At 52.2% G+C, this 20,257-nt stretch overlaps 4 protein-coding genes across 4 annotated transcripts; all 4 read left to right on the top strand.

Annotated features, from left to right (window-relative positions):
• Window positions 1–4,357: 4,357 nt before the first annotated feature.
• On the top strand, window positions 4,358–4,966 carry B0T23DRAFT_392916 (uncharacterized protein; the record flags this gene model as incomplete). The annotated part of the gene is made up of 1 exon (XM_062838036.1): window positions 4,358–4,966. One exon carries the CDS (start codon window positions 4,358–4,360, stop codon window positions 4,964–4,966), a length of 609 nt encoding a protein of 202 aa, XP_062698071.1.
• A 1,821-nt stretch (window positions 4,967–6,787) lies between these two features.
• B0T23DRAFT_41908 (peptidyl-prolyl cis-trans isomerase-like 4) lies at window positions 6,788–8,680 on the top strand. The gene is made up of 2 exons (XM_062839693.1): window positions 6,788–6,969; window positions 7,029–8,680. Exons 1-2 carry the CDS (start codon window positions 6,890–6,892, stop codon window positions 8,437–8,439), a joined length of 1,491 nt encoding a protein of 496 aa, XP_062698070.1. The 5' UTR covers window positions 6,788–6,889; the 3' UTR covers window positions 8,440–8,680.
• A 64-nt stretch (window positions 8,681–8,744) lies between these two features.
• Window positions 8,745–10,228, top strand: B0T23DRAFT_401851 (uncharacterized protein; the record flags this gene model as incomplete). The annotated part of the gene is made up of 8 exons (XM_062838620.1): window positions 8,745–8,762; window positions 8,809–8,977; window positions 9,008–9,032; window positions 9,078–9,179; window positions 9,325–9,640; window positions 9,670–9,799; window positions 9,928–9,982; window positions 10,066–10,228. The coding sequence occupies 8 exons, from the start codon at window positions 8,745–8,747 to the stop codon at window positions 10,226–10,228; spliced, it is 978 nt and encodes a 325-aa protein (XP_062698069.1).
• A 6,601-nt stretch (window positions 10,229–16,829) lies between these two features.
• On the top strand, window positions 16,830–18,838 carry B0T23DRAFT_41903 (uncharacterized protein). The gene is made up of 3 exons (XM_062839690.1): window positions 16,830–17,313; window positions 17,393–17,500; window positions 17,575–18,838. Exons 1-3 carry the CDS (start codon window positions 17,008–17,010, stop codon window positions 18,772–18,774), a joined length of 1,614 nt encoding a protein of 537 aa, XP_062698068.1. The 5' UTR covers window positions 16,830–17,007; the 3' UTR covers window positions 18,775–18,838.
• Window positions 18,839–20,257: the final 1,419 nt, after the last annotated feature.

The raw sequence follows: 20,257 nt of genomic DNA, 5'->3' as shown, positions 1-20,257 counted from the left end.
AGAGAAAATGCCGTCTGAAGGGTGACTTTTGCTCGGAGACAGTCCGCCGCACTCTGCAGGTACAAACACCGAAAATTTCTCAATACTTTTTTTTTTTTGGGAATAGGATCGTCCTCGGAATTTGCCCTATGTGGTAAGTGGCAGATGTGTGAGGGTGTCCAGCCGTCGATCAGACAAAGAACTAGAACTCGATCGCCGATGCCATGCTGCACTAACAGCTCCTGTGTGTAATTATGTGAGTAATTGTTAGTACACGTCAGGCACGTGGTAACTTGACACCTTTCGGTTTGTCGCCCGTGTGTTTGGTGCATCGTTCCAGCGCGGGCAAAAGGATGATGGCCACACCAATGCTGGCATCCGACAGTCTGTCTTGGGGGACCAAAGAAAAGGGAATCAAATGGCATTTTGACCAAAATGTCGATATGGCGGTAAAATTCATGGTGGCCGATCTTGCAACGCTGTCGACAATACGACGGGGGACGGGAAGCACACATTTTTTTGTCAGCGTTGCAAAGAAGAAGATTGGCGAGGAGAAAAGAGAAGAAAGAAGCAAGTGCACAGTAACCGACAAGCCGATCACAAAATCTAGACCAGTGTGGACCGAGTGTCAGTGTCACCATTCAACGGCAAGAGTGTGCGGGCAACCGCCTTCCCGACGTCATCCAAACCCGGGTGTGCTGGTTGTTCAAGTTCTTGCCTTCTTGTCCCGTTGCTGCCCGTTTCATATCGAATTGAGAAAGAGGGGAAATTGGACCATGAGAACAAAAAGTCGTCCAATTACCCCGCCGGCCGGGATCTCCTCTCTTGTCCTTCGGTTGACGTCCCGTTGGAAGGCAGTGGTATCTTGAAGTACCTCTTGTTACCCCTCATCGCTGCTTCTTGGTGTTGGCGGATGATTTCAAAGGATTCAAGTTCCTTCACCGTACACGTAAACAATTTACTTGGTCGAGTTCGCATCGTAGCCACTCACTGAACAGACATAGCGGCTGATGGCGTCTTCTCAGCGCCAGCTCAGCGACAGCGCCAGCGACGGAGATAACGAATGCCCTGCCACAGCTGACATCGCAAATCCCGAGTTGTCCTCCGCCTCAATCTAGCGGATGGCTTATGGCAGCGAGATAGCAGTTGCTGCAGTGACATTGAAATAGCTTCGATATGATGCCAGCCGACGATAGTCTACGCCTTTGATCCCAACTTGGTATAGAGATCCGAACCAAACATGGCATCGGCCATCCATTCAGGCTGGATGAAGCTGACGATAGTTTCGTTATCACTGCAGTATCAGATTGGGCTTGACAGGCTTCATCCAGCCCAGCCACTCGACGTCCACGAACGTCGGCGCATGGATTCTTTAGGCACCGCCAAAGTAGCATTCGACAGCCACACTGCGCCAACCTGAAGATATCGTCGCGCTGCCGTGGTTGTTTCCTGCTTTATCAATTCCCGTTGCTATTTGGGTCTGCCCAATTCGCCCAACCGACGGCTGTAATCTCCCCAAAGAGGTGATAATCTTAGCGCCCGAATTGCAACCTCATATCATTGACTGTAACCATGTGAAGATGTCGTAAAGAAGGATTTCTTTTTCATGTCCCGTCTCTCTGATATCGAATACCCCTGGACACATAGTCGTTGCTGTCAGGTCACCGCCAAGTACCTACTGTGACTTACCACCATGGTGTCCCCTGGCTTTTTCCATGTCTCGAGTGTTGTTCACCACGACATCAACATCATGTACGCGGCAAACCGTAGGCGACAAAGAGGACAACATCGACGTGGTGGTGAATCCTTGGCTGTCCGTAGACCGGATGCAGTTTGATGTGATGTCTGGTGAAGAGCTGAAGATGCGTTGAAGAGGAACAAGGAAGAACCCATTCCCCCATTCCAAGAAAGCGTCAAACCATCCAAGGCCGCATCCTCGAAAGGCAGCAGGGCGGACAACGGCACCCAGACCCCCAAAATAATTGTTAGGATCCACTGTCCATTGGACACCGACCCCAGTCCTGTCCGGAGTACCCAGTGCATTGGTCCTTCTCCTTCACACATGTTCATCTCTTGCAGTTCAGTGCTGTTCAACGCTGAAATTGACCGCACTCTTTTTCCTGCTTCCATCCATTTCCTTGCTTGACACAAAAGCTTGTTTGAACGTTGAGCTGAGGTTTCCCGTCCCGTCCTCATCTGTACCGTCTTTTTACGTTTTCTGTTTTCAGGTTCACCTCGGCTTCGTATCATCCCCTCCCCCCTCCCCCCCATAGAAACTCCGACTCGTATTGGATATGAAACGGCACTTATGCTGCTCACCTTCTTTTTTGCAGGAGAAGGCAAAAAAATGAACACCGCAATGGCGGGGTTGGGCTCGGAAAGGTGAGCGGTGTGAGGTGAAAGTGGATGTGGGAAGCAGACTTCAGTTGCGGGTGCAGGTGCTATTTGGGACACTGTGGAGTCGACTTGTCAGGTGGGGTAGCGAAGCTTCCTTCGCGCCATTTGCCCTAACAACTCCGCGATCTCCTCGCAGTCCTCCTTCTGGGGACGTACCCAGGACGCCCGGTGATGTGCAATTTTAGAATAGACGAACGGGCATGAGTCCGAGACATCTTTCTATGGATCTCACATCTAAATGCTCATCACTCGTTTTCCATACGTCCCTTCCATGGCTGCTTCCGAAATCGCGAGACAGGTCTTCGCCTCGAACGGCATCAATCTTGCTCAAACCTGAAGCTGGGAATGCCTTCCCCCCGTCCGCCCGCCACCAGACAACACCAGACCAATGTAGGTACGAGGAGGTACATTAGCCCCAGGGGCCATGTCCATCCCAAACGGCTGGCTATTGGCCAGAAAAGCCCAAGATCCTGATGGGCATGGCAGGCCCCGGGTCCAAGGAAGCAACCAAGTCTTCGTCTGTCTCCTCATCAATGATCGTATTTCCCGCCGCCTACCGTCTCCCCTTCCGGCCCAGTAAGTAAGCTTTTTCGCACTAGAAAACAAGGTCAAGGGGCTGGCCTCTGGAGCATTCCGTCTTTTTGTATAGTGTAGACTAAATAAACTGAGACTACGTGATTCGTGCAAGTAAGTAGTGTAGGACTAGTAGAGACAGGGTGGAATGGAGTGTGCTCCGAAGGGTACTTGTACAAGTACATATTAATCCCCACGGCTGCCCAGATTCACATCACCTCATCGTTTTCCCTCTCTTCCATTCCTCCCCCTCAACGTAATCGTCCACTGACTTGAGAGCAAATACATATACAAGTTGGGTAGAACAACAGAAGCAACAGGCACCGTCGAGGTCACAGTCGTCGCAATACACCGACAACATCATAGGGCCCCACCACCATCCAGACCTAATCAGGGCGCTCGAGGGAATCTCTTTTACCGACATACATCCAATTCCAAGTACATAACCACACCTCCATCCGAACGAATCGAACGAAATCTCCAATTTTGCTTCTGAGCCCCCTCCAGACCTTCCAAACAAGATTGTGGGTTCCAGAAAAAGAAGGGTGGCGACAGCTTGACGGAATTTCCATTATAAACCGCGAAGCTCCTGTACCACCCAACCAGGCGAACCGAAGCGCATTGAAGTGGAGGTTCGAGTCGAAGCGAACCACACACACACACCGACCACACCATCAGCACAGCACAACAAGCAGCACTCGCCAGCGTCTGGTTGCTCAGTCGCTGCCCGACGAAATTGACAGTCGCTTTCGAAGAAGAACAAGTTGTATAAAAACAGGCCCGTTCGCCTCTTCAACTTTTGTTGGACCCTCCAACTCGACATAAAACTCGACACAGGTTATCGTGCACGCGCGTTCTTCCACACCGGCATACCACCGCCGATCAGTAACGCATCATATACTGTCGATCATCCATCACTACCCCTTATTTCTTCAGCTTTTCTTGAAGGGTTGGGGCGAAAGAGAACGCACGGAATCGGGCGAACCAAGCACGCACGACTCGTTGGACAACAAACAACGACAGACACAACACCAAAACAGCTATCCTCAAGCTATTCCAAGCTGTCCCGAGTCTTGCCTCACCAATACGTCAGAACTACAACACTGTCGGAAAAGGGACGGACAAAACCACCGAGGCACCTCGTTCACCTCCGGTCGCTTTCAAGAAGAAAACAGCACACACGTCCGATGATCCGGCCATTTGCGGTACTACCACCATTACCATCACCATACTACAACGCAGCAGCAGCAGTAGCAGCATCATCAGTAGTAGTACCTCTGCAGACATCAGACCTGCAACAAGCACAACAAGCACAACGTGCATATCCTCTCTACTTACAATCACAACCACAACCACAACAACCATAACTCCTTTTTTCTTTATCTACCCCACCCAAACAACCTTCAAAATGAACACCTACCTATCTCACCCTTCCTCCCTTTCCTTCCACTCCATGCCTGAACCCCCCTCCTCCATCACCTACCACAACCACAACCACAACCACAACCACAACCACAACCGCGACCTCGCTCTCCAGACCTATCTCGCTCTGCACTCCCAGCACGAATCCCTGATCCAACACCTTGACGAACTCCGCCCTTCCAGCCCTTCCACCTCCCCCACGCGCTCCGGCCCCCACCATTCGCACGACGGCGGCCGCTCCTCCCCGCTCCCTCGACAGCGTCAACGCAGCGGATTCGGTTGTATGTCCGCTACCGCCACCGCCACCGCTCCCACCTTTGGCGGCAGTTCTTCCTCGCTTGCCAGCTCGTCGGTGCTGGATGACCAGACACTGCTGCACCACGCAGCGGAAGTGGCGCTGGAAGAAGCCAAGCTGTGCGATGTCAACGAGGGCATCAAGCGCACGCTGACGGAGCTGTTGAACTGCGAGGCGACGAGAGGGGAAGGGAACAGGCAGTTTCGGAGCTGGGTGCAGGGACGGTTGATGGAGGCGGAGAGGGAGTTGAGGAGGGGAAGGAGGAGGAGGAGTGCGGGATCGGCTTGTGGGGGTGAGTAAAAGGCGGAAGCTACCTAGGTACGGGAAAATGAGCAGAGGAGGTTCATTCAGTTTACACAGACAGGATGACAGCTGTGGGCTGTCGTCTGCACTTTTGGCAGCAGGAGGGTTCGTCATAGGACGAAAGCTGCGTTTACGTACGGCGTCGTCTGCAAGATTGTCTATCACGACGACGTCTTTGATGGATTGACAAGTCCTACAACTTGGGGAGCGTCCATCCGCCTTTCCCGATTTTCTTTTGGATCGCCCGAGGTTGGCGGACCACATTGTTTGTGTTCTGCATGGACATTTTGTTACGACTTGGCTTGCATCTTAGCTTGGAGTTTACGGGTTGTTTGGTTTCTTGTTTATTGTTGTTGCGCGTGGAGTCTTTCTGTCTGGACTTTTATTTTTTCCCGTGTCACATTTGGTCTTCGGACTGGTTATTGTCGATCGAAACTTCGAAACCATTTTCAACAACTCTCATCGGGAAACACCGGCCAGCAATATGGAGCAATCTTGAATCGTGTCTCCGTCATGCAATGACATCGACATTACCAATTTCTATGGGACCCTTGTCATGGAGCCACACCCAGTTGGAGCATCTCGCTTCGCCCAGCCGCCGAGGATCCGGGTTCGAGCAGAGGGTTCGGGAAGCATGGCATGAATCCGAATCCGGGAGAAGTGGAATCCCAGCATGGCTGTGTCGCCGTGTCGCGAGATGGCAGAAACATGGGACAACCATGTTTGGCAAATGGTCGGATAATTTCGCCCTTGGCAATCATCGCGACGACATTCTATTTTCGGGGCTATTCGGCGGCGGCGGCGGCAGGCAGAAGAATCGAAGCACGGATCAGGGGAGGAATCGAGTGTCACTAGAGTGGGAAGCATGATCATCATCATCAGTTCACGGAGGATTTCATTCAACCAACAAAGCATGTTATGGAAATTGGGAGGGGACGAACGGAACAGAAAGGGGACAGACAAAAGCGACACTACGAACCAGGGATTCGTCGCATGATCACCTGTCTATGCATAGGGGAGCACAAAACTTATTATTTGTTTATTTGTAATTTTTAGTGTTGTTTGGCCGCCAGGTTTTCGATATCGATTTGGCATTTCTGGGAGGGCGGAAAGAATGAAGACAAAACAAGTTTTGACCATATTTCGGATCCTACAAGATTCCAATGCTCGATGTGAAGATGCTTCGTAAATGCTGCTGCCGCCATGTTGACGCACAGCTCGGCGTTTCGTTTGTCGGCCATGCGACGATGATTTCAAGTTGCTTGATCAATCCGAGTCGTGCATTCGAGATTATCGCCAGTGACACAGTTTGAGTGTTGCAATCCCGATCGCAGACGACCAAGATCTGGGGAAACAAGAAAAAGAAAGCAAGTCGACTGCCCAAAAATGGGGTGGTAGTATTCGGGTTTGCGGAGTAGCGAGTCTAGACCACTTCCTTGGTGTTGTGATCAGGACCTCGAACGCGGAACGACGGCAACGAAATCTGGAGACTGGTGCAGCCAAAGTGGAATGCTCGATTCCCATGCTTCGCTTAGTGAACCCTAACCTGAAAATGCAAGCTGTCGGAGCCGTTGGATAACTTTGGCGCGTGTTTGAGAAGAAGAGATCACGTGTTTCCGTGCCGTGAAGGAGCTTGGGCCAGTCTCGATTGAGGTCTTGCGGCAGGCAGCTTTTCTATGATAGTGTACAGTTCCATACAACGAACTGCCTGCCATCCAAAGTTCCAAACGTCACTGCGATTGACTTTGACTTTGACGGGCGCGAAACGACCAGACGGAAGACGGAAGACGAAGATTCCATTTCCCTCCCATCTACAACCTCCTCTGAAAACACAGCCCAACCACCGAGGCAGCGTCTACTATATCTGTTCCCTCGCATGCGCCACGCCAAACTTGGACGCGCCACCCACGATTGCCCACGATGTCGGTCCTTCTCGAGACCAGCGCCGGCGACATTGTGATTGACCTTTTGGTCGATTACGCGCCCAAGATGTGCGAGAAGTCAGTATCATCTAATCTACCCCAACCAACAAGCCACATACTTACCGTGCCACCAACAGCTTCCTCAAACTCTGCAAGGTCAAATACTACAACTTCTCGCCCATCCACTCCATCCAAAAGTCCTTCTCCTTCCAGACCGGCGACCCCCTCGGTCCCTTGTCCTCCGAATCCGATGGCGGACAGTCCATCTGGGGCCTCCTCTCCGGCGACCCCTCGGAAAAGACCTTCCCAGCCCTCTTCCACCCCAAACTCAAACACCTCGAGCGTGGCACCGTCAGCATGGCCACCGTCCCGCACCCTTCCGACCCCGATACCCGCCTCGCCGGCTCCCAATTCATCGTCACCCTCGGCGACAACACCGACTACCTGGACGGGAAGGCCGCCATCTTCGGCAAGGTCGTCGAAGGCTTTGATGTTTTGGAGAAAATCAACGACGCCATCGTCGACGAGCGCGGCCACCCCCTGGTCGACATCCGCATCAAACACACCGTCATTCTCGACGACCCGTACCCTGACCCGGCCGGCATGCGCGAGCCAAGCGCTTCACCACCGCCCAGCAAAGCCCAACTAGCCACGGTCCGCATCGCCGAAGGCGAAGAGCTACTAGATGTCGAAGCCAGCGAAGAAGCCGCCGCCGAAGCAGAACGAAGGCGTCGAGAGCGCGAAGCGGCTGCACAAGCACTCACGCTGGAAATGATGGGCGACCTACCCTTTGCCGAAGTCAAGCCGCCCGAGAACGTCCTGTTCGTGTGCAAGTTGAACCCAGTAACGACGGACGAAGACCTCGAGCTGATCTTTAGCCGGTTTGGCAAGATCTTGAGCTGTGAAGTGATCAGGGATCAAAAGACGGGAGACAGTTTGCAGTATGCGTTTATCGAGTTCGAAGACAAAAAGAGCTGCGAGGAGGCTTACTCCAAGATGGACTCGGTGTTGATTGATGACCGGAGAATCCACGTGGATTTCAGTCAGAGCGTCAGCAAGCTGAGTGATGTGTGGCGGTCAGAGACGAACTCAAAGAGGAAGAGTGCGGCGAGGAGAGGAGGGGGTGGAGGATGGGGTGGTGTTGACGAGTTGGAGAAGTGGAGGAAGTATAGAGATGAGGATGTTGAGTGGCGGAATGACGATAGCTATCAGATGGTGCACGGAGTGGAGGACTTGAAGGGGAGGAGGCTTGATGGTGATAAGCCTCCTGCTAGGGATTCTCGACCTGATGTTGGTGGTGGCCGTGACAGGTCCATGTCTAGGCGCAGTAGGAGTCCTCGAAGGGACCGTGACCGGCGGGACGACCGTGACAACAGACGCGGGCCAAGAGATGCTGACCGCCGCCGAGATGATCGAGACTCGGACCGCAGAGACAGACGCGGCGACCGTAGTCGTGACCGATACCGCGACCGAGACTACAATGACAGGGACCACCGCAGAGGCAGAGACAGAGACAATAGAGGTCGCGATGACTACAGGAGGAGGTAGGCACGCACGCACACACAGCAAACTTGCATTAGGGGGGCATATTCTATCTTTGTCGCCCCAGATCCGCCGCCAATCTCTCTCCCCGAAAAAAATGCACATTTCGGAACCGAGATCTGCCTTGGCTTGTTACAGTCTGGCTGAATAGGGCTGACACTCGTATGCAATAATGTTGGGCTACCACCACCACGACTACTTACTCCATCGCTTACGAGCATCCAACTGTCTCGGACCTAACCTAGCTTAATTGGTTTGACACGAACGAAACGAAGACACGCGCACCTCTAGCCGACCTTTCAGTTCTCTTCATGCAGACGAGACCTTACGTAAGCTATTTCGCCTCTACGTTGCTTCATGTCTTCGTCAATGTAGACATGTTGCACTGCCCGACCTTACAGAGCAAAGGGGGAAAGCAAGTCTCGACAACCGCCGTCTTCCGAAGGTTTGCTTGGACTTACCTCTAGTGTATGGCAGGTGTCTGCTGATGGATGGGCCAACTGCATGTCAAAGCGCACCTTGCCTCATCATCATTATCATCAAAGTCAACCAACCTTGTACAGAGACTGAAGAGAGCTCGGCAGGACTTGCCCGGCTTGGTTTGACGATTACATTCCACCGACCTGTTCCACGTCAACTACTAGGTTTGACTTTGGCGCGCCAGGTGCCAATCAAGGGAGGCATGTAAAAGCCCCGGGAGGGGAGGCGTATCAGATTGTCAGCTCTGAACTTCTCTCTCGTGCGTAGTGAGTGGGTTTTACTTGCTTTGCGGCCACACAGAAGCTTTATCGATGCTCTTGTACCTCCTAGCTTGTGATAATATGAACGATACTACACTACACTACACTACGGGGCTACGGCATCTTTACTCCGCCAACTGTATCTGCTCAGTTCGTCACATTTGAATGCGGATAATGGGCGAAGAGGGGAGGTAATGGGTAGTACAAGGTGCCACTGGCTCGAGGGTCTGGTCGTTGCGATGCACCACTTGAATGAAGCTGGACTTTCACAACTTCCCTCAGAGGGTAGCAGATGCACAACATCAGCCGATGGTTACGCGTTGGCGTCAACGTCAACGGCTGTCCGCGAATCAAACGATATTGCACATCGCCTTGCCTCCGCATTTCCTTCTTCGCTCCTCGTCTCGCGGCGACCTGAAGACTTGAACAAAGCCCAGCCCACGGCCAGGCGGCCACCACGCCCTCTGGTCCGTCCGTTTCAACAACCAACGGACAGCAGGCGAAGTCGTACGCGCACACACTCACACACACAATACGCGGCCACCCACATCCAGCCGTTTACTGCAAGGTACCCCTTCCTCATCTTTTCGCTTGTGTCAGGCATACCCGCCGTGTCCCCGATATCAGTTAGATCGTCGGACCGAGTCCGGCAGATCGTCTACCATTTGGGGTTTCGCTGTTTGGCTATGCTTGTGGATTGAAACAGTGCATTGTGGTGCGAGTGTAGCGGTTGATTTGCAGCATTGCTGAACAGGTATAGCTCAAGGTTGCCAGTTGATGTCGGAGTTTTCATCATTGATAGCGACAGAGTGTGTCAACAAGGGTGCCAACAATACTAGCACTGCTTCTTCAAGCATCGGGAGTATCCTTGCAGGCCTTGTTTGTCTTTTAGGTTTGCCAGGTCTGGGTCAATCTCGTTGGTGATGGTGATTTGCAGGCGACGGGTAGAAGCGCGCCATCAATCCATCGAGTGCACAGAAAATGATCGAGGGAGCAGTTGTGGCCATGGATGGGATATGACAATCTGGAGTCAGGGAGATAACACAGTGGTTTGACACCATTTGGATGGGCCATCGAGATTGTGTCGCCCCAGGGTATTTGCTGGACAAGCGAAGACGGTCGATCGGAACCCTCGACTGCAGCCACTTCGGACAGAAAAATCACAGACTCTTTTTTATCCGATCCGAACCCCATGCTCCCTCTGGGCTCCCCTCGAATCAGGTTGCGATGGATGTGTTTCTGATGACGCTGGTTTCATACTCTCGTGGCTTGCGGAGACGTGAGAGGCTAGTGTGCGGCGCAAAATCTCGTGTTGCGGGTTTTGATCATGTCAGGGCCACTTCAATATCTGCAAGCCACGAGGTTGAAGGGTTCTATCCCAGCTCTGGGCGAGTTCCGAGGAGGTTTGATTTCGGTTGCGACGTGGACAGGGACGACGAAGATGTCGAGAGGGTGAGAGCAACAGGGCACACAAGTGTTTCCTTGACGGACCTGTAAAATCGGAACTAGCTGTCAGCTTCAAGCTCATTCGTCAACTACGACACCATCTCTCATGTCTTGCAGTTTTAGCGGGCAGTACGTGCAACCACTGGGCAACGAGGGGGACGGGTATGTGCATGTCGGGGGGCAGAACAGCAAGGGCACATCAAGAGCTTCGTTGACAGCGCGGACGGCGGATACTGTACCATGGGCCACTGCAATTATCCGAACGCCTTTCTTCGAGCCTAGGCCGTCCAAATTCTTCCCCAACGGCAATCCCCCCAACGACACCCTCAAATTCGAGTGCAGCCATTCGCCAATCTTGTCTTGTTGGCATGTGTGTCATATATCTATCCGCACCTCGTGCTGGCGTTTCGTCTCCGAAGATTGATGGAAGGGTCCGTCCGAATAGTCGCTGCCGATTTTGCCGTTGATGCCACACAAACCTGCTTGGACGTGAGGCGAAGCGGCGACTGGCGGAAGGATTGGAGGACTAGCACCCAACTTCAGATTTAGGGGATCTGCCACGATATGCAGTTCGAGGTCTAGGTTATATATCATTGGCCGAGGGCCCTTCCGACAAACATTTACATTGCCATGCTTCTAGGCTCGCTTCTGGCTTGCTTGGGGGCGCAACATTGGGGCCTGTTATAGGCTTTTGAGGCCTGGCAGCGTCAAGTCGATACGAACTGCCCTCGTCGGTAATCTTGGCTGCTGATAACGATGTGTTGTATGCTCGGAACTTGACTGTTGGGCGTTGCCGAGCCATCGATCACCATCAACGGTCGACAGTCGGGCGATGTATTGGATGGATGTCGGACTGGAGGGTTGGAGACTCTCTCGTGTTTGACGATGACAGCTGGCAACTGAAGCAGATTAGGAGTTCAAGTTGCAGTTGCAGGTGCAGTCGCGTGACATGCAAGTAGAAGAGGAACCGACGGACGACTCCCTAATTCCGTTTCGGGCTTCCTTCCTCCAATCGATCTGATCTAACGACAGTAACTCCTTCCGAAAGACCTCTTTGAACGGGACATGTATCGGCAACGTCCAGTCTCGTACCGCGCCCGTGCCCATGAAGGCTCTCGGACCGGACCGAGTGGGCAGGAAGGGGAAGGCAGGGGCCGGCCGATCATTTCAGTGTCAAATGTGAGAATTTCGGACGAAAGCAATACCTTTACAGTAAGTATCGCGCCATTACACTACGTACCTACACACAGCACTATTACCATGGCGGGACTTTTTGTGTCCAAGAGTAGGTAATAGGTAGTACTGGAATTATTCTTCGTTTGAAATCATATGCAGAACATGATGGCATGACGAATTGACCGTTGGCGCTACCTACTCGTGGGCATGCCATGCCTTGGGAAGAAGTCGTCCGTTGGCAACAAATCGGAAAAGGCAACTGAACCTCATGGCGTGGACAGCAAGAGATCGCTCACATTTTGTGAGTGCCGGTGCAGGTTCAAGGCGATCAGATCACTCTCAGCAAAAAGTGATAGAATCAGGGGTGCCTTCCTTGGGACCTTCCTTGGCTTGGGTTGTTGGTTTGTGCCCGAATCACCCTTGGAAGGGCTGGCTGGCTGGGGAGGGGGCACTGGGGCGGCGCCCGTTCGCTGCTCCAGTTCTGCTCAATCTCGCCATGCCGTTGTGTTTGCTGTCAACATGATGGAAGGAGATGATGTCAAGGGGTGTTGGTTCTTCCACCATAGATACTACTTGCCCCTGTACATGGCAGCATGGCGTCCGTCTTCAATTTTGGCCTTCTTCTTCCTCAACCCTCGACAGTCTTACTTCAACCTGGTATCGATCATTCATTTGACTGCGATCAATCGGATTCTTTTCAGCATGATCACGACAAGCAGAACTTGAGAGGGACCGGACCGATGAAGATTGAACACTTCAAGTTGTTCTACTTTGCTCATTAGCATTAGGTCAGCAAGAGGGAGACCGGCCTGACCTGGCGATACCACGCTAGTGACGCACGACAGACAGCATGAAAAAGCAAACAACAGACACTGCAGTCACTCGCTCAGTCGCAGTACAACTGGAAGCACAGTGGGGGGAATGAGGAGAGAGGGGGAAAGAACGAACTGAAGCTCTTTCCTTTTGACAAGAGGGGCATAAGTTCAGGTTCAGCTTATTTGGCAGGAGCAACTATTCCACCTTGGGCATGTCGCAACACCTTCCTTGGCTTTACTCAATGAGGAAGGGGGGGAACAGCTGAATTCTGACTGCGTCATGTAATCGAATGCCTCTTGTGCCTGCCAAACAACATTGCACTGACCTGGGGCATCTTCTGTCCTGTCACCACCTAAACTGAGTCCCGGCCGTTGTTTGGCATTGCGCTTCTGCCCACCGACTTCTGTCACTTATCACTTTTTTTTCTCGCGGAAATCGTCATTTATATCCGTTTGAAGCGTCTGCTCTCGTCAGCCTTGCATGAGCGGGGCCAGATGCCGAACGGCCGGTGCAACATCAACAGACGACAATCGACAATGGACAACACTTCGATTTCCAGCAAGAACAACGAACGGAAAGCAGCGAAAAGAGCAAAGTGGGAGGATTCCTGCGAACGAAAGACCGGAGCAAAACGAGCAGGGAACTAACCAAGTCCAACCTACCCAAGATTTCCTTCCCTCTTTTTCACAGTGTCAAGTGTTACACGAAATCTGCAAATGGGAGGGGTCAATATTCAGGTCACGCACCACCCATACAAGATGCATTGCAGTCATTCATTCGGATAGGGGGTCTGCGTCACCTTGAGTCCTCTATCTAGTCCTGTCTCGTTCAGTTCAGTTGTTCTCCCAGTTCATCCTCCCCACAGTATTTCCTTCCACTTCCTTCCCTCTCAGCACCCCCGTCGCTCAGGGCTGGCTGACATCTGGCCAAAGTGCTTTACTCTCGCTATCTCATCAGATTCCCCCTTCCCCAAGATGGACTGCCCGGCCTGCTCACATCCACACAGCTCACAATCATGGATGGGATCCTCTACCCAGAGATTCTTTCCAGTCGCAGCCCTCATCAGTTACATGCTAGTCATGTACATATGTACTCGCGTAACACTGGGCTTCCATGTATGTATTTGTCATGTCCCTCATGTCTCACACACGTCGTTTGTCCATGTTTCCGAGTGGGACAGGGGTTGCTGAGGCAGTCAATGGGCTGGGGATATGAGGCTAGTAGCCCCTCTGTTCGCCTGGCTCGCTATTCTCTTTCTGGTTGTTCAGCAAACATGTGCTACGACGAGGTCAATAATCCAGTCCATCTGTCACCCATGTCAATCTGAGGTTGGTGACTTGGGTTGCCTATGGACATGAACACGGACGTGGAATTCCCTCTTTGAGCGAACATATGGATATTTTTTCCGCTTCTCCTTCATCTTTGACATGTTACCTTGAGCTCCTTTTCTGTCATGCATACGATCCATCTTTCCTTCAGCCTTGGGGGTACTTGTCTGCAAAGGCTTTTGTGCCATTCACATACAGGGCTACTGCCAAAGGGCAAACACACCTGAAGCTCTCGCACGTATGCTATACCTGATTAGGCACTCCCTTCGTGTTGTTTCCACTGTGCCTTGGTTTGTATTGACGGAGTTGGATGGCAGCTGGCACTGGGCACTGGGTGTACCTTATGTAGCTCTATCAAGGTCGAGGGAATGACGATGATGCTGTGTAAACGCCATCGATTCAGATACATGCTATGTTTTCTTTTTCCATACGTTTCGCTGTCGAAAACGGGCTGATAGTGCCAAACCGTTGTCTAGTCAAATCTTATTGGACACAAGCAGGAAAAAGATTCGTTTTCTCAGCACCACTTCCACACATGCTCTCTCGAAAGTCTTCAATGAGGAGGAGAGTCGGCCATGAGGCGAGGTCGAGGTTAACGCACTGTTTTGGCATCATTCTTTCTCATCGTCCTATCAGATTCCACTCTCATACCTATGGCGCATTTCTTCGCCCCCTTCTCCCAGACCCCAGACCAGAACCCCCACCCCTTCTCCCCTGGCCTTCTTTCACAAGGAGAGAGATCTACCTGCCAGCATCCGAACCGTGAGAAGACCTAAAGGCATCTGGACTTTGCAGACCTTTCTTGGTCTTCCTGCTCTGAGGTATTTCTCCATCCAAGAGTTGATGCAAGTATCACAAGCGACGGCGGGAAGGAAACCCTCAACTACCACAACAGCCGTCGCCCTTTTTTGACAGCGGAGCCAAATTTCGAAACAAATACGCTTTCACGCGATATGATGCTTCCTAACCTTGTATGCGCAACCTTCTGCTTGCTCCAAACCAAGGAGCTGGCGAACCGTCCAATTAGCCACTCCCTATTTTTGTGCACTTGCACTTTGTTGTACCACAGCTGGGGTCCCGGATTCATGCAGACATGGACAACAGTTACATTTCCTTTTCCCCTTGCCCTTCAGCATGGCACTGAGGTGGGCTTCCGATGGCTCGCTTCATCCAGAAGTACCCTAGCTTGAGTGCTCGTGCCAGGATGAGGCTGGGACTGGCCGTACTGGAGAAGCCAACGAAGACACAAGCGTTGCCCTATACCTCTCTATATGCCCCCTAGTCTGGCTACTGCGCCCTATACGCCTGACATAGGGCAGCCCATGCCAAGGAAGCAGGCTGGGGTATGGTTTGGTATCATATGAGTGTATGCATGAGACGATACGGTTTTTCAGAGATTGTAATTAACCAAGTGGTGTCTGAGGAGATCATACTGTACAGAGATGGCCTCTCCTGCTTCTTTTATGGCCGCGAGGGGCTCAAGTGCCCTGGCTAAGTGGCCAGACTGCACGATGAAGTGACTACAAACAGAGTATATGCCTATGGTTGGTTCGTGCTCAGGTATGGACAATCCGACCAGGGGGGGCTTGTTGATCCTGTCATCAGAGCATGAAGACAACTAGGTGAAGACTTATAACACTTTGGCATCTCCTGCAACAATTCTTCTTTGTTTTCTGTATCTGTCTTGTCTCTCGTTTCTTTCTCTTTGATTTTCAGACTTCTAGGTCACTGCCTTTCTCAGTTTGGTTGGATTTCATATCAACTTGGCTTCCAGGTCACTTGCCCTTTCCTATTGACCGAGCAATCCTCGACATAATCGATCAGTCTTGAATCACTTTCCGCCTGCGGCACGGCATCCTCTCGCTTTCTCGCATTACCATACGTCCAAGCCCTTCGTTCGAGGATTCCCCAGTCAGACAGACTTGTCCGAGAAACAGAGACACGGCCGCGGTCACCCGAGTTTTATAGATTCAAGACATTACTACAGCCGTACAGACATACACGACGCACGCACGACTTAAACGTCCGAGTTCACAACCTCTTCACACCGAGGTCAAGTACGCGAATAAGCGACCTGTCAGGTTGGTCTTTGTCCTTTCTCTCTTCCCCCAGTCCTTTGGAGTTGCTCTTCTTGGTTATCCCGGGGTTGTGCATCTAGAATAGGCTTTTCGTGCCTGAGTTCCGGGTTGGGGGTTACAAGATGTCCTCGGTGTGTGCCGTTGTGTACAAAATCAAGTGAGCGAAGTCGAAGGGAGACGAGGAAAAGTCGGAGTGAGAGTGAAATGAACGGGGGGATGGTGTGTGGGACAAAGCTTGACTGGCAGCTTTAGCATGAACACTCGCTCACAAAACGTACGTCAATCAGGTCCCAGGTCTCCTATCTAGTAGCTGGAGCGCAACACAAGACACGCATACCTTACGCATTAGGATACCTAGACAACCATAGACAGCACGTTCTCAGCCAGGCCACCGAGGGATTCTGAGTCTGTTCTCACACCAGCTCTCCTTATCGGGCTTAATCTACCGTGAACAATCGAGTCAAGTCCGGATCAAGGGCAATCAGACAGAAAGGATCCAGTCCAGAGTCTGCCCCGTCTGCATTTGGCGCTGCTGTGTCCGATCACCACCCACTCAGAACACATCCACCCCACCTTCACGCTTCCTAGGAGTCCGAACCAGACGAACAGTTTCTTCGTAACTTTCCGCAGCATTGTCACCTCTCTAGCAATAATTCACATCCCTGTTGCCAGCTGCAGCAGTTCGAAGAGGTCGCCCTGCAGCACCTAGCCCCTACGAGCTACCACCGCCGAGCAAGTCTCTCGGGACCTGCACACCACTGCCTCTTGCAAGGATCAGTCCCTGATCAGTGTCTAACAACGACGCCAGGCGGAGTTTCAAGGCTTTTGATCGCCATCAGAAATCTGACACGGGCAAATCCTATCAGTTCAGGCCAAAAGGCAAAAGGGTTGCAAGCAAAGTCCGATCAGGCAAAACAGAGAGACAGATTACGGTTCCGAGGTTTAGCTGAGGTGTGGCTGGAAAGACATCGGACGAAACAACATAAGGAAATGGTGTCCCAGACCTGCTATACCCCTCCCCATCACGGCCACCACACACACGATCAAAGACGATATAGTAGTCGCGCCGGCCCACCTTACTTTTGCCACGGCGGTCCATATTCTACCGAAGCACGTCGGAGCTACTCTTCTTCGGAGCACCACTCTGCCCACCCCCACCACGGACATCACTCGCAAGGAAGAATAGGCTCAGCGTCTGTTGCACTCGGTGTTGGAGCCCTCAGCATGTCTGATCAAGGATCTTCGTCGGCGATAGATGCGGAGTCGCAGCCGCAGAGAAAGAGAATTGCTGTTGCTGTACGTTTAGCCCCTCGAGGACATTTCGCCCCACGTCGACCTTGGATACCTTTCGTTGAGAAAAACTGACAACCACCAGTGCGGACGTTGTCGCAAACGCAAAATCCGATGCAGCGGTGACCCGGGCCAAGGTCAACCCTGCACGAACTGCAAGAACGCAGGGGTAGAGCAGTGTCTATTTCTTCGGGTTAGTACAGACTGGCCTTGCTTCTTCAGTTCTGTCTGTGCCTCCATCACTAACCCTTCTTGTGTCTGCCACAGGTCTCGTCCCGCGACATTCCCTTGAAGCCCGATACATCCTCTGACTTTGGGTACTCGGTCGATGACGCCCGTCTCTATGCCAACAAACATACCATGAGCCCGGCCTCTCTCCACTACAGCCAACATGCCGGAGCCGTTGGCATCGGCGGCCTTCCTGGCACAGCGGAGGATCCTCTGATGGCTCAATACAGTCGTGGTTACGCATACGGTCACCATCAAGCTCCGCCGCCGACCAGTCATAAACAGTACTTTCCTGCCACAGCCTCATACGCCTCAGCCCCCAACCCCTACGGCGATCCTACCGCGGTTGGCGTGTCTGGTCAATTCGGTGATTATACTGCAGCGGGATACCCGCCAGTGCATGCTATGACTCATGAGTCAGTCGGTATCGTACCTAGTTGGGGTTCTGCTGCCAGAAAGACCCCTTACGGTGGAGTGTATATGGACTCAACTCCTGAGTCTTACGGGGGGTACCAAAGCTCGAACCTCGTCCATCGCCCGGCACATCATGGTGCTCACCACGGCCACGGAACTCCTACAACCGAATCCCAATCTCCCAACTTCTCTTTCTCTGGCGTAGCTGCGTCGCTACCTACAACCAGCACAGGCGCCGACCGATTGTTGCCGAACCCCACAGCCGGCACCTCTCGCTCCTCTCTCCCTTACCCGGGCGCAGCTATCAAGACCTCCCAACCTGGAGTGTCAAGCACTCTCGCCGACGTCGCTGCTTCCGCAACTGCCTACGGGGGCTTCGATGGTCTCTCGGCGTCTTACGGATCAGCCAGCACCGCCAGCGCTGGTCACTCTTCCTCTGTCCGTTCTCACTCTACCACTACGGATACCTACCACACCTCGGTTTCAGGAGCAAGCGCGGGTGCTGGGGAGCCTCAAAGCATCTTTGGCGAAGAAGGAAGAAGCTTGCAGAGCCAGGGATCGGCATTTGACATGAACACTTATACTGCGGAGCCGCTGTCTTCGGTTTCCTCGAGTAACAGGAGAGACTCAATCGGGTCTTCGGCAGCTGGTAGCGGAACATTGGCCAACAGTCTGTCGAATGGACAGGCGTATGTGCCTAGTGAGAGTGTAGTGCAGGTCGGCGGCCCTGACCATCATGTTGGCCATCATGGGGTCTACGAGCAGCAACGTCACCAGGCACTTGCTGATGGACACAGGGCGGCTTCGCTTGCGAGCCACCGCTGAGATCGAATCGTATGCGGCTTCTCTTACCACGTTGGTAGCTGCCCAATAACTGCGAGGAATTGGTCTGATCTTGTTGAGAAGACCCTACAGTGTGCGTGTGGATTGAGTGCATGTCTTCAATTGGACATCATAGGTTGGCGGTAGCACAAAGATACAACAAGAATACAGGCACGGTATCAGGGGTATTAAGGCGTTCAGTTGGTACGCGGCGTTGCACAGGCGGTTCAGGGCGGCAACCAAAAAAAGCACGAATGCGGCCAGGACTCAACTTGGTCGGGAAAAGAGTACAGCAGAGCACAAAAACGAGACCCAAGCAAGTAAAGTCTCGGTTGGCAGGGTAGTAAGGGGCATGGTCATGGATGGGCTTGAAGGGGATGGACATGAAGGGTGGAGAAAGGGGAAGGACCTGGAAAAAACAGCCTCGAGGAGTCACAACATAACGTACCCCCGTCCCCGTGCCTTGCATTACGCCCGAAAGAACCCGCATCCTGGCAGAAGGTCAGGTATCATGTCGCTACCTCCCTCCTTGAGGAGGGGTATCACTACTGCTGCAGCTGCATTTTCATATTCACTTTGTCGTCAGAGAAAAGACATATTTCCTTCAATTGTTTTTTTACAGCTGCTACAGTCGGGATTTTCTACTTTTTTCGGAGACTAAACATTTTCTTCACTTTCGGGGCGTCTTGTTTCTCGTTTCTGTCTTCATTTTATTTTCTTGAGGGGGTTTTCCCGTGCTGTTCCATGGTTGATTCAGGTTGCTCGAGTCTGCATATTTGTGTGTGTTCATCGGCACGTCAGGAAGGTGCCTAGATACAGCATCATACCATACCTCTACCTTAGTTGACGGGAGGTATCGGTCTCATGAAGACAGGTAGTTAGAAAGAAAAGTAATGCTAAATTAGTTTGCCTACCGTGCGTCGCCCTATCTGAAGAAGAATGATAATAGAGGTTCACTTGCTGCTTTCTACCTACCCGTCCTCCTTCTTCTTCTTCTCCCGTGCCTTCTCCCGCTTCCATTTGTTCTCCCGAACCCTCTTTTTCAGTTCTTATTCCGTAATGGCGGTTCATTTTGCTGTCATGAGCTCGTGTAGTACCTCTACACATTGATGACATGAGCAAGATGGGGGGTCATGTCACTCGAGTCTATACCACCTTGTTACTGTATTCGCGGAAAAGAGAGGAAGAAAAGGAGATAAAGTGCTTACGTAGGTTGGTTGTCCTTGACAGTTGCTGGACTGTTGTACTGTAGCGAACATAGATGCCGTGGGTACACAATCTATTTCTGAAACCGGCAAGGTGCAGATGGTGCATGTTGAGATATCGCTTTGCAGTATATTACCTCTAGGTGGCTGCAGATGCAGATGCAATGAGAGGAGGTTACGAGGTTGTATGTATCGTAGCCGTACACCCTTTTAGTACCTGATCCTACCTAGGTAGTAAGAACGAGCGTTGGGATAACGGACTTGGTGTGATAGGTCGAGTC

This window comes from Neurospora hispaniola (assembly GCF_033458365.1).
Source record: "Neurospora hispaniola strain FGSC 10403 chromosome Unknown B0T23scaffold_1, whole genome shotgun sequence".
Taxonomy (NCBI): Eukaryota; Fungi; Ascomycota; class Sordariomycetes; order Sordariales; family Sordariaceae; genus Neurospora; species Neurospora hispaniola.
This window is presented reverse-complemented; position numbering and strand designations above follow the sequence as displayed.

Coding starts and splice junctions, on each gene's coding strand:
- B0T23DRAFT_41908 (XM_062839693.1), top strand. CDS start 6,890: ATGTCGGTCCTTCTCGAGACCAGCGCCGGCGACATTGTGATTGACCTT. Junction 6,970..7,028: donor GCGCCCAAGATGTGCGAGAA/GTCAGTATCATC, acceptor TGCCACCAACAG/CTTCCTCAAACTCTGCAAGG.
- B0T23DRAFT_41903 (XM_062839690.1), top strand. CDS start 17,008: ATGGTGTCCCAGACCTGCTATACCCCTCCCCATCACGGCCACCACACA. Junction 17,314..17,392: donor GAAAGAGAATTGCTGTTGCT/GTACGTTTAGCC, acceptor GACAACCACCAG/TGCGGACGTTGTCGCAAACG. Junction 17,501..17,574: donor AGCAGTGTCTATTTCTTCGG/GTTAGTACAGAC, acceptor TGTCTGCCACAG/GTCTCGTCCCGCGACATTCC.